The sequence below is a fragment of the Colletotrichum lupini genome, chromosome 3 (genome assembly GCF_023278565.1).
Source record: "Colletotrichum lupini chromosome 3, complete sequence".
NCBI classification, from domain to species: domain Eukaryota; kingdom Fungi; phylum Ascomycota; class Sordariomycetes; order Glomerellales; family Glomerellaceae; genus Colletotrichum; species Colletotrichum lupini.
This window is the reverse complement of record NC_064676.1, coordinates 1,817,369-1,829,949: the sequence shown is the minus strand read 5'-3', so window position 1 is coordinate 1,829,949 and position 12,581 is coordinate 1,817,369. Positions and strand designations below refer to the sequence as shown.

The window sequence follows — 12,581 nt, the reverse complement described above, 5'->3', positions numbered from 1 at the left end:
AGCATCCTCCTCTGCTGATTGTGATATTACACTCGCCGGGCTTTGCAATGTTACCCGGACAATTTCAGGTAAGATACACATACGTACGCGACATTGACAGCCAAAACCCCATCCGCTCTCCATCCTTCAACGCCGATTCGTTACCATGAAGCCATGCCGTGGAAGTGGAAAAGTTCAAGCCATATACGATGCATTAAAGAGCAGCAGCCCCCTTCGTTTTTCTTGTATTTTTCTATCTCATCTCCTGTACCCTAACGACACCTTATCCGAGGATGAGTTCGTACAGAATGATAATGGTGTTGATTCCGATCAAGGGTACTGTGGCAGAGCGTCAGTAAAGGGCGTTTCTGCGTGGAAGTACTCATACAAAGAGAGACGGATGTTGGGGATGTAGACACGTACTTCTCATCAGTGTCCGTACGCTGGCGATCAAGTTGATAATCTTTGCCTTTACGCTTGCGTCGTTGCTCGAGCCAAAGGTCGGGTCGTAGGAGGAGGGGGAGAGGTTGACTGGGAGGAAGTCGCGGTTAGCTATTGTCATGTCTCTTTCTCCCGGAGGGGTAAGGGCGCGGGACGGCGATGTTGCTGGGTAGAATTAGGCGGGGACGTACTGCGCGCGAGGAAGCGGTCTTCGGAGAGAACTGCGATGGCGTTGATGAGGAGGACGGCGACTGGGAGGAGAAGAGGAGGAATGTCAGTATAGGCGGGAAAGCTTCCAGGGGGGGGGGGGGAGGGGTTTGGGGGGGGGGGGGGGGGGGGGAGGGAGGGGGGGGGGGGGGGGGGGTGGAGGGGGGGGGGGGGGGGGGGGTGGGGGGGGGGGGGGGGGGGGGGGGGGGGGGGGGGGGGGGGGGGGGGGGGCAAATGGTTTAGGGCGGACGTACTGTAGAGGAAGTTTCCTAGGATATACATCTTGACGGGTTTGATGTCGGCTTGAGGAAGCCCTGGACGCGCAAAAGTGCGGGTTTGGTATTGTTGTGTCCTTTCCGCAGGTGGAGCTTGTAGGAAGGTGGGTTTTTAGCTCTTCGTCGTTCGAATTGAAGCCAGGTGGTGATGGTGTTGCGCTGCGCTGTCCAGAGCTTACCTTGGGAGGGATGGGATGCGCCGTCAGAGGTGGGGAGGCGTATTTGATCCGTTCCGAAGGAGAATCCCTGCAATAGGTGCCCCGTAACTTAGGTGGCCTGTCACTCTGCCGCGGCATGGCTGACCCCTAAGTTCCTAGTAGACAGCTTGCATTGAGTGGTGCTGGCGCTGGGCTGTGCACGGACGCTCAGAGCTTCACCCTTTCAATGGCATTTGGATCTGCACGAGACGCCAGCTTACACCTGCTTCAAGTAAAAAAGAGCGGAAATCGTGAGAAGCAGAGAATCGAGGGTCGTATGAGGCAAGGGAAAAGCACAGGGCAAATTGTTTCAAAGACCTCATCTTCTCGTTGTTCAACCCCATCTTTTTGTTTTTTTAGCTTCTTCACCGGGGCTTTCCTGTTCTCTGTGTATCTTCCAACAATGAGATAGCCACACCCGACAACACGCTCCTTCACCCGCTTTTTAACAACCACATCTCACAGCTTCTGCGCCTCCTTGCCGGCACCATCACAATGAAGCTCCTAGGTAACCCAAACATGAACACCCCCAATTTCTCATCACAACTCATAAAATATACTAATCAGTCACTCAGATACCGCCCTTCTGGGTCTCATCCCAGCCCTCATCACCCTCCACCTCCTCCTGGCCCCGGACACAAAAGTAGAGGAATCCTTCAACATCCAAGCCACCCACGACGTCCTCGTCTACGGCACGCCAACCCACGACGTCGCCGCCCGCCTGAGGGCCACCTACGACCACTTTGAGTTCCCCGGCGCCGTGCCCCGCACTTTTGTCGGCCCCGTGCTGCTCGCCGGCCTCGGCGGGCCCCTCGTCAACCTCGTCGGCTTCGCCCACGCCCAGCTCGTCGTCCGCGGCTTGCTGGGCCTCGCCAACGCCGCCGCCCTCGTCGTGTTCGCGAGGAGCCTGAGAAAGGGCATGGGCGAGGGCGTCATGCGGTGGTGGGTTCTGTTGCTCGTCGGCCAGTTCCACGTCATCTTTTATGCGTCGAGGACGTTACCCAACATGTTTGCCTTTGCTTTGAGTGAGTTCTCATGTCTTCTGACCCCCTTTTCTTCGCCCCCTCTCAAAATCCAACATTCTAACGAACACCCTTCACAGCAACCCTCGCATCCGCAAACCTCCTCCCAAATCAATCCCCGCAATCCCGCCTCCCGCGCCTCCGCGTAGCCCTCTCCCTCCTCGTCTTCGCCGCCGCAATCTTCCGCTCCGAAGTCGCCCTCCTCCTCGCCACGACGGGCCTCCACCTCCTCCTCACCCGCCAGCTCACGATCCCCCAGCTCGTCCGCCCCTTCCTCATCGCCTTCGCCGTCGCCCTCGCCGTCTCCGTGCCCCTGGACTCGTACTTTTGGCAAAAGCCCCTCTGGCCAGAGCTCTGGGGCTTCTACTACAACGCCGTCCTCGGCTCCTCGTCAAACTGGGGCGTCTCCCCCTGGCACCACTACTTCTCCTCCGCCCTCCCGCGCCTGCTCGTCAACCCTCTGACCTTCACCCTCCTGATCCCGCTCGCCCTCGCGCAGCCCGGCACCTCCCGCTCCGCCGCGGGCCTCGTCGTCCCGCCCCTGCTCTTCGTGGCCATCTACTCCCTCCAGCCGCACAAGGAAGCCCGCTTCATCTTCTACGCCGTCCCGCCCCTGACCGCCGCCGCCGCCCAGGGCGCACACTTCATCTTCGCCCGGCGCGCCAAATCCGCCCTCTACGCGCTCGCCTCCCTCCTCCTCGCCACCAGCGTCCTCGCCGCCCTCGCCGCCTCGACGGGCATGCTCCTCCTCTCCTCCCTAAACTACCCCGGCGGCGACGCCCTCCGCCAGCTGCACGCCCTCGTCGCCGCGTCCCCCGCCGCCAGCTCCGTCACGACCGTCCACACCGACGTGCTGAGCTGCATGACGGGCGTCACCCTCTTCACCCAGAACCGCGCCGGCCTGCCAAAGGACCCGCACTCCCGCGCCCTCGAGACCTCCCTCCAACAACAAGACTCCTCCTCATCATCATCACCATCAGGCACGGATCCGATCCTCGCATTTGATAAAACAGAAGACAAGTCCATCCTCTCCGACCCGGGCTTCTGGTCTCGCTTCGACTACGTCCTCGCCGAGGACACGGCCTCCGTAAAGGGAGGGCAGTGGGAGACGGTGGGCGTCGTGCAAGGGTACGCCGGCATCGAGGTTCTCAAGCCGGGCTCCGCTACCTCGTCCGGAGAAGGCGACGAAGAGACGGGGGAAAGCAAGATCCTCGGCAGAGGACTCGTTGTCAAACGCGTACGGGATCTCGTACGGGGCGTGACGGGCGGCTGGTGGGTTGGGCCGCGGATGGAGCCGCGGATACGCATCATGAAGCGGGCCAAGGATGTCGGTGGCGCCGGTGCCCGTATCGTGTCTTCATAGATGGGTTGTCTTTATAGATGGATAGTGTGTAAGAATACAAAAAGAACGCATCAGTGTCAGATGGTCCCAGATCACTTGGAGGAAAATCACTTGTACGAAGGAAAGGAAGGGCATAAGCTTCGAGTTGATGGGAAACAACACGAGGTATTTCAATCGTTTCATACGCCGAGCGGTGTGCTCCGGCTTTGTGGCACTAAGACAAGAGCAGACACTATCCTACCACAAAAGGCCAACCAGTGCAAGCAAGGCCTCGTTTCCTCTCTTTCCAACACCAACAACTAACGCGACTACTGCCAATGCCAATGCCAATGCCAATGCCACTGTGTCACCGACCAACCCTTCCGCATTCCCAAAATCACTACGCACTTTTACTGTTTTCAATCCATGCCAGCACTCAGTCCGGCCCGATCCCAAACCGCCCCCTGCCCTATCCTATCCACCGCCTTGACCTCCATCCAACACACCTTCCACGACCAGCCGGTCGGAGCAGCTCACTAGCCCAAGCCCTGGGTAACCCAACTTGCTGAAGTAATGACAATCGGAAAGCAGTTTGGGTCAAAACTGCGACTCGCTAAAATTGTCTGGGTGTCGTAATCGCATGATACAGTAATGGAATATGTATATAAGAGGCGCCTTGTTCTCCCCCCTGAAAGAAACGGGTATTCAGGTATTGTTGTTGTTGTTCTCGATGTTATTGTTGTTGCCTTGGTGGTAGACGGGATGCTGTCTCGCGTCGTAGGTATACTATATGAGGTCGCAGTAAGGGAATCATGAAATGAACGCTCGCTACGCTTCTCTCATTCCGTTTCGCTCCCGTCGTCTTCAGTGTCGTTCAACTCGCCGTACAACGCCTTGTACCGTGCTAGCTCGGCCATCTGCTTGGCAACCTGGTCAAGGATGTCACTCATGGGACCTCGCATGTCCTCGAGTTGTTGCAGTGGAGCGCTGCCGAAGGCAATGTGACGAAGCGACAAACTCGTCACGCACGTCTGTCAATCGATTAGCCAAGACCCTTCACAAAACAAGTACTGCATCAGGACGTACCTCTATTCTGCTTACTTGATGCTCCATGAAGTTGAGCAGGAATCGTTCCGTGACCTCACCTCCTCGGTGTTTCATTCTCTCCAACAATTCTGTTTCGGGTGGCTGTAAGCCCTGGCCAGAGACATTTTCTAGAGAGCTGCACAGCATCTCCAGCCGCAAGCTGACACGCCACAAAGCCCAGATTGATTCCGTGTCGAAAGCCAACTCGCTGCCTGCCTGGAGAATGGCGGGTTTGTCGACCTCAGTCCGTTGTTCGTGTTGTTGATGATGCTCGATACGGCCTGCAAGTGCATGTGGGTACAAGGAGTATACGACTTCTGGGTTCTCGAGGCCTTTGAGCTTCTTCTCACCCATTTCCTTGACCTCAAAGCCCTGAGAGCTGAGAGAGCGCAGGTCTTTCCGAATTGCCGAACCCATCTGGTCGTCGTCAAAGGTATCTTCGGATCCAGTCGATCCGTTTCTGTCTGTGTCCTGATAGTTCTCCAGACAGCGCTGAATCTCTGAAATGAAATCAGAGGAAACGGTGATTTGTCCACCGTCAGCAACGGACGAGATACGAGAAGCTTTGTTGACCATAGGACCAAAGTAATCCATACGTCTCGTGACAGGGTCCATCTCACTAACCGCTTCACCAAAGTGAATGCCCATACGTACAGAAAGACCCTTGAAAATCAGGGCATTGTCCTTGTCGTAGAGTGCCTGGCAGGAAACGGAGTTGATTACTTCGGAAGGCCAATTGACATCCAGCAACGACATCTGAACAGCAAAACACCAGAGAAGCGCCGATGTGGCTGTCGGGAAAGAGACCATGAAAGCATCTCCTTCAGTCTTGACTTCGTATCCACCAATTCTTCGCAGCTGCCGACGCATAACCTCGTTATGCAGCTTGATTGCAGATCTCATGGCAGCGGGGTACATCTCCCATAGAGTAGTCGAGTTCTTGATATCAGTGAAGGCTATGGAGACGTTGCCTGTCGGGGCTGGAATCTCAGCCTCAAGACGTTGTAGACTTGAGTCGAGAACGTCGGCCTTGTTCCTCTTGCCTCTGCGCATGGGCTGCTGAAGATCTTCCGGTACGCCCGAGGGGTACAGAGACATACTCTGACCACGATGAAGCCTTGACCGTTCAACCCGCCTCTTAAGGTCGGCAACGCTCATCATCATGACCATGATCTTGTTGGTGGCGCCATAGGCAATGGCTAAATCGCGAAGCTTCTGCGATGCTCTCATCAAGTCACTGCGCTCCTGCCTTGCAAAGTCAACCACCAGAGCGGGATCCAGGTACTCCCAGAACTCTCTGGTGGCAATCAGGATTATGTCGTCCTGCTCGCGGATCGTGAAGTTGCTGACATAGGGAGCGGCTTGCACCGCTGGCATCAGGTCTACGTATCCGAAGGCCCTGGAAACCTCGAGCAGGTCGTTCAATCTGCCGTTGCGCGAGACCCAGCCACCAGCCTCACGAATCCGTTGGCGCTCGCTTGGTTCTGCTGGGTCGTGCTTTCGCGTAAGGATCTTGTGAGAGCCATCGGTCTGAATCAGCATGGCCTGCGCATCGCCCACATTGGCGACATAAAGCTCAGTGTTTTGAAGATAGACCACAGTGGCAACACCACCAGAGTTAAGGTCCTCCTTGCTCAACACGACTGGCGTTGCAGAGCCTCTATGCGTCTTTTGCGAGCGCTCTTCGGTGTGCTGGATGGCGATGGTGACGAGATCCTTGTTGAGAGACAAGAAAGCCCGCCTCAGGGCATCCGCTGGTGTCTCATTGAGATGCGTCTTGAGGCCCTTCAACTCCATGCCAAAGATGTGGCCAAAGTTCTCATGCAGATACTTTGCAATCTTGGAGCCTCCACTGGAGAGAGCCTGCCCGTCAAACAAGCCAAGTAAAGTCTCAGTCTCTGTGGAGTTGTATCGAGGCACCACGAGATCGATGGTGGACAAGTGCTCATTTTTGCCCAGCGTGTCGGCCATACCATAGGGAAGATGGCCGGCAAGAGAACCAGACGTCCGCACGCGGCGATCCTCACTCTGATCGGGAATCGTGGGCTGTGTGAGGGTGACATCCATGAGACCCAAGACCCTCAGATTCGAAAGCCTGTTGAAGTCGGCGAGCGATTCTCGGTTTGTCACCGTCGGACCAACAGTGGTCTGTTTGATCTCCAAACGCTTGTTGCCTGAAAGATTCAGGTATCTGAGGTTGGGGTTGAGGTTCCAGTTCCAATCGTAAGGAACGTTTGAGATATTGTATTTCAGGGAGTTGCTACCACAGTCCAAGACCGCAAGCTTCTTAGCCCTGGATATGTCGGCCGGTAGGTTGGTGAACTTGTTCCCATTGATATGCAGCACCTGCAGCAGACTGGCATCTTCGAGATCATCAGCCGGTAATGTCGTCAACTCGTTACCAGAAAGATAAAGTTCCACCATCTGGGGCCAACTCTTGATCGATCTTTGTGGCATGTCGTTAATGTAGTTCCACGACAAGTTGAGGACGCGTAGCTCGTTAAGCATCGTGATCTGGTCAAAGACTTCGTCGTCAAGCTTGTTCTCAGCCAAGTACAGGTTGCGCAGAGACCCGGCAAAAGTCGTGTAGAGTCTCGACGACAGGCTAGAGTCTTTTCTTGCGGTCGCAGATGGTGGGAGCGGTGGCACGGTGCCGGCCGATGTGGACCTAGACACCACTGACGTCTTGCGGCCACCCTTACCATAGACTGACACGACAGAACTCTTCCTATCACCACCGCCTGGTACAGGCGACGGTCCAACGCTCAGCAACGTTGATGATGAGTTCTGGCTCGGTCTCCTGGACGGATCCGGTGATTCTTCCAAGGGAGATTGGGCAATGCGCTCCATCGGGTTGGTCTTGTTCACGGCAGCTGGCGTCTGTGCTTCTTCGCCTGATGGCCGGGGTTGTCTGGAGCCCGGCTTGGGGAAGTTCTCCAAAATATTGGAAGATGCATTGAGAGTCTCGAGCTTGTTGGCCCACCACAGCTCCATTGGCAACTTCCTGATGTTGTTCCTGCGCACGTCCAACACCCTCAGCTCTGTGAGACATCCTATTGAAGGTGGAAGTTCTGCGACGTTGTTGTTGGCAATGCTGAAGTGTTCCAGCTTGCTGAGATTGCCGATGAGGGGCGGCAGGGAAACGAAGTAGTTCTTGTCCAGCACAAGACGCTCAAGGTTCAACATCATGTTAAACGTCTCGTCGATACTCGCAAGCTGGCAATGAGACAGATTCAGCATCTTCAACGTGAGAACTGGCTCGTTGATCTCGAACTTGGTGATTGGGTTAGAGTTCAATTTCAAACTCCGTATCCTGTCGAAGCTGCCGATGAACTGCGAAATACTGTTGTGGTCTGCAGAGAGAATCTCCAGCTTGGGAAGCAATGAAATGATATCGATGCTCGTAATGGCGTTGTACTTGATGTCCAACTCCCGAAGGCCCTGCAGCTCGCTGAAAGTGTCGGGTAGTGCATTTGACAGCCTGTTGTTGGTCATGACAAACTTTTCCAAGTTTCTCAGTCTTCCAATCTCGTTAGGTAGACTGCTTATCGAGTTGAAGCTCAAGTCCAGCTCGACGAGAGTCTCCACCTGGCAAAGGAACAGTGGGAACTTGTCCAAAAAGTTGGACGAGATGTTGAGGTTCCGCAAAGCCCTGTAAGCGCCAAAATACGGCGGGAGTGCCTTGAGGCGGTTATTGGCTATGTTGAGCTTGAGTATGCCCTGCAGACCGTTCAGCTCAGCGTGGTCCAGCTGTTCCAGTCGATTGTTCGACACATCGAGGTACGTCAGCTTTGCCGCCTTGCCCAAACTGGGAGGTAATCTTCGTGCTTCGTTGTTGTTGAACTTGATATCTCTCAGGTTTTGACACGACTGAATGAAGTCGCGAGGGAGATCCAATGAGAGGTTACGTGAGAGGTTGAGCGATATGATCTCAGAGGCTTTTGAGTAGAGCGAAATCGGGATGGTGATGAGGTTGCGGCCAGCAAGGTCGACATGATTGAACTTTTGTATCCGTCCAAGTCCGAGATCATTTATGACGGAGTGGAAATCGCTCTCTCTGGAGGAGAGGAACATGAATCGGCACAGATAGCTATTGTCCTCCCGACCAACGTCTTCGATTCGGTCCCGCTCCTCGTAACCGATTTGTTGCAGTAGTCGCTTCTGCATCAAGAGAGGGCGCTCGGGAGCCGCGAGCACCCGGACCAAGTCATGCTTCTTAAGAATGATGTGGTAATTCTCTAGCCCGTCCGTAGCGTAGGTCTTCTTGATAAGCTGTGATATGACATCGGTAACGCTCGCATCGAGAGCCATGGACAAAGTCGCAAATGTCCCGTCGGATCTGAAGATTCGAATGCAGTAAGGTGCCATCTTCTCGTCGGGCCGAGGCGGACTGCCAATGTCGTCAATGTCTGGCGCCTGGTACGTGGTGTCCTCTGTATTACGACGCACAGCCCAGCTGTCCGGCGCGTTCCAAGAACCATTGGGTCCAAGGACAGCATCGGTCTTCGCGGGCACTGGGGGTGGTTGTTCGACTTTTTCGGAATCGCCAATGCTGGAGAAGACACCGCTGTCCATGGGAGTCAAGGGTTGGGGCTTCGTAAGGATGCCGTCCATATCACTGAGGTTGGTGTCCAAGTGAATTCCTCCAAGCGATCCGAGGTTATTGTTCGCTCCAGGCTGCCTATCCGTCGGTCCAATCTGCTCATCCGGCTCCATAGTCCGTTGTTGCCGGCCTTTGCTCTTGGAAAACGGGAATCTGTTGTTGAACGTCTGGTTTCGTTGGTTGTACGCTGCTAGTCGAGGGTCCTGATCTGGACCAGGCTCGGTGCCTGAGAAGGCGAGCGGGAAAGTTGAGGGCGACAGCTCGGGTCTGGCGAATTCGGGACGAGATGGTTTGGTGGCCAGTGACCGAGTCGAACCGGGCAGGTCGCGTAATCTAGACGTTCCGTCATCTTTGTCCTTGTTCCGCCGTAGACGGTGCAATAAGTTCCTCTTGGAATGATGCTGCGGCTGTTGCTGTTGTTGCTGCTGGCCGCTGGGTGACGTGGAGCCATCGACGGTGCCATGTCTCGAACTGAAGTAGCCGCCGCTCGGGGTCGGGCTTTGAGCGCGGGATCGATTGGAGCCGTACATGACTGTCGCTGCTGAGCCGCCGCGCTCTCTCAGGTTCTGTTGAACTTGTAAGCTGGCCTGCGAATCTTCCCTGCTTACAGTCGGTCGCAGGGCCCTGCCATCATCAATGCTCCTGTTGTGTCGATGGTGGTGGCCAGGGAGATGCACGATTGAATGGCCGGAGCGGCTGGATGAGGAGGTCTTTGGTGGATTTTGCGGGTTGTTGGGATTTTCGTTGTTCATGTAACGTTCGCGGTCGGGGCCGCTCAAAATGTCTCTGACTGGGGCTTCGCCGAACCTGGCAATATCCTTGAAGCACATTTAGCAGTCTTGACTCGACACAGAGAGGCGGGTGGAAGAAGGGGTAATAAGAGATAAGATAAGGCTCTGGGTTGATGCGGCGCAATTCCCGTATGCGAGATAGCGGCGCCAAGGGTGCGGATGTGCGGAATGCGGATGGGGATTGAAAAGAGGAGGGATGTTCGCAACGAAATCAATCGTGGAGAGTGGGATCAACAACAATGTAGGAAATAGCGTCTAGGTACTCACATCAGCCTCTTGGTAGAGGAATGGCACGACTTCAGGAGCCGGTACTGGGGTTCTTGGTCTTGACGAGGAAGGCGAAGCTTCTCTGTCCCGCGCATGGTCTGTCGCGTTAGAGTAGTTGCGATCTCTCGTAGGGCGGCTGTGGCTGTAGGAACGCGAGCGGTCCCTGCCAGAACTCGAATGCAAGCTGCTCTCGGAGCCGTCTCGTCCAGGAAACTCCTCCCCAAAGAAACCCTGTAGTTTTTGCAATCCACCTCTTCGAATGCTCGTCTTGGAGCCCTGACTGCTCAAGGTCGTTATGCTAGCCAGAGAAGGCCTTCGTTCGTCTCCGAAGTATGCTACATCTGGCGAATCTTGGCTGCCAGAGGATTGAGGCGCAAGGCGATTTGTAGGGGCACGGAAGCCAGGCGAGAGCTGTGAGGCGACGGAGAGGTTATCGCTCGAATCGTTGTAAAAAGTAGTGTTGAGCTGGCTCTGAGGCGTGGATGCGGTGGCACCGCCGTTGGATGGCGACATCCAGGGAGCTATCTGGGAACTTGACGAGGGAGTGGCGGTGGGAGGGTTATGTTGGATGGAGGGCAGACGGCTGCCAGAAGTCTCTAGGACGGCCAGGTCTCTCCGGTAGTTGGCGAAGTCGCTCAGACGATGATCGCGATAGGACGAGGCATTGGACTTTGTTGTTCCTGGTGACAAAGCTCCGCGCGGCGCAGAGGCAAAAGTGGAAGAGGTGGGCGGGTCGGCTGGGCTCAAATCACTGATGAAAGACCTAGACGGGGGGGCGGAACGCAATGACCAGTCAGTTATGGGTGCATTCATCAACCAAAGAAGAGGAACACGGAGGGAAAATGGAGGAGTAAGTTGTTAGTTCTGGTGGGAGAATGAGTATGTCTTGGGTGCTTGGCTTGAGAAGCTATAACTGGGCTGGACTGGAGGGGATCGAAAACAGCAGATAGCTCCACCATTGAAGCGACGACGACAAAGCTTGCCTGGGGCCGGGGCGGAGGAGGAGGAGGCGATGGGGGACGGGGGGGACGGACGGGGAGGGGTGAGGTAAGGCAGGCTGCAGGGCAGGGCAGAGAGAGGCAGGGAACGTGCGAGGTACGATGAGAGTGCGGATGAGGCTTGTTGGTTCAGGGTCGCTGGGCTACTGCTGGCTTGTTGCTGGAACTTTGGAGGGGAAAGTTGGGAACAGCGCCAGCCAAGGTACAACAAGATGGGTATTGGACCCGTACCAAGTAAGGTATCCGTAGTGTGCAAGAGACGGGTGGAGGGGAAGGGGGCAAGACAAGACAAGAGAAATGTTGCAATGCAATGCGCACACCAAGGCAATACGGGCAAAGTAGCAGACTGTAATCAGCCCAGTAGCAGCATCTAGGTAGCAGGGCAGAAAAAAAGGATCAAGACAAGCACAAGCACGACCACAAGCTGGCGACAACTCAGTCCCCAGTCCTCAGTCCTCAGCTACGAATAGTACCGGTGCGAATAGTTGAGAACTTCAGAGAGTCCTTGGACTTATTCCGTTCCATAGACACTATTCGTACACCAGCTGTGTCTCGACTGGGGCTGGGACTGGGTTTCGGGACGCCGCCGCGGCACGCAGGGAAAAAAGCTGCGGGACGACAACCTGAACCAACGAGTGGCAGGGAACAGCGGCCATGGGCAGCAGAGACAGAGACAGAGACAGAGACAGAGACAGACAGAGAGGAGGGGACCAGGAAAGAGAGTGGGCGCCGGGACCACTTCACGACTCAAACAACCCACTTGCGGCTTGCGGCTCGCCCACGCAATACCTGGGTGGGAGGCGCAATGAGTGTGAGTGTATGGAATCAAGGTGTGAAGTGAACCCCGGCGTCGGATTTGAGAGCTGAGTGGTCTCACTCTCACTCTCACCATCGTTTCTCACTCCCACTCTCAGTCTGTTTTCCTCCATGAGTCGTCTCCTTTGGGGGTACGGTGCTGTCCACAAGGTAAAGGAAGTGGGATGGGAATTGTGTTTTGTGTGTGTGCGTGAGTGCTTGATGATTGATTGATCGACTAGGGGTTATGGGGAACGGACCGGGACAGGCACACAGGGCCAAACATTAGGAAGAACATGACACTCACTTGTCTGCGAGGGATCCATTGCTATTGCCAATGCCAGTGCCAGCGCCAGCGCCATTGCCCTCCGTCTTGAGGCGCATGGACGACTTGCGCGATGCTGGGATGGGGTTGCTGGAGGGTCTCACGGTGGCCGATGATCGGGTGCTGTCGGTACTGGTGCTCGTGAGAGAGCTGAAGCGGGAGCCGGCCTCATTCCTCGTCATTGTCGCCAGGCCGTCGCGAGAGGGCGCAGAGCCATGTCATTCCCGAGAAACAAGGTTGAGAGAAACAGAGGGGACCGGCACCCAGCAAGGCA

At 55.7% G+C, this 12,581-nt stretch overlaps 4 protein-coding genes across 4 annotated transcripts; 1 reads left to right on the top strand and 3 right to left on the bottom strand.

Moving 5' to 3' along the window:
• Positions 1-262: 262 nt before the first annotated feature.
• On the bottom strand, positions 263-909 carry CLUP02_05289 (uncharacterized protein; the record flags this gene model as incomplete). Its single annotated transcript, XM_049284297.1, has 4 exons — positions 263-318; positions 403-531; positions 612-671; positions 882-909. The coding sequence occupies 4 exons, from the start codon at positions 907-909 to the stop codon at positions 263-265; spliced, it is 273 nt and encodes a 90-aa protein (XP_049141440.1).
• A 685-nt stretch (positions 910-1,594) lies between these two features.
• On the top strand, positions 1,595-3,484 carry CLUP02_05288 (Alg9-like mannosyltransferase; the record flags this gene model as incomplete). Its single annotated transcript, XM_049284296.1, has 3 exons — positions 1,595-1,607; positions 1,675-2,124; positions 2,202-3,484. 3 exons carry the CDS (start codon positions 1,595-1,597, stop codon positions 3,482-3,484), a joined length of 1,746 nt encoding a protein of 581 aa, XP_049141439.1.
• A 797-nt stretch (positions 3,485-4,281) lies between these two features.
• Positions 4,282-11,002, bottom strand: CLUP02_05287 (protein phosphatase 2C; the record flags this gene model as incomplete). Its single annotated transcript, XM_049284295.1, has 3 exons — positions 4,282-4,473; positions 4,544-9,949; positions 10,190-11,002. 3 exons carry the CDS (start codon positions 11,000-11,002, stop codon positions 4,282-4,284), a joined length of 6,411 nt encoding a protein of 2,136 aa, XP_049141438.1.
• Positions 11,003-11,096: 94 nt separating this feature from the next.
• CLUP02_05286 (uncharacterized protein) lies at positions 11,097-12,489 on the bottom strand (the record flags this gene model as incomplete). The annotated part of the gene is made up of 2 exons (XM_049284294.1): positions 11,097-11,307; positions 12,290-12,489. The coding sequence occupies 2 exons, from the start codon at positions 12,487-12,489 to the stop codon at positions 11,097-11,099; spliced, it is 411 nt and encodes a 136-aa protein (XP_049141437.1).
• Positions 12,490-12,581: the final 92 nt, after the last annotated feature.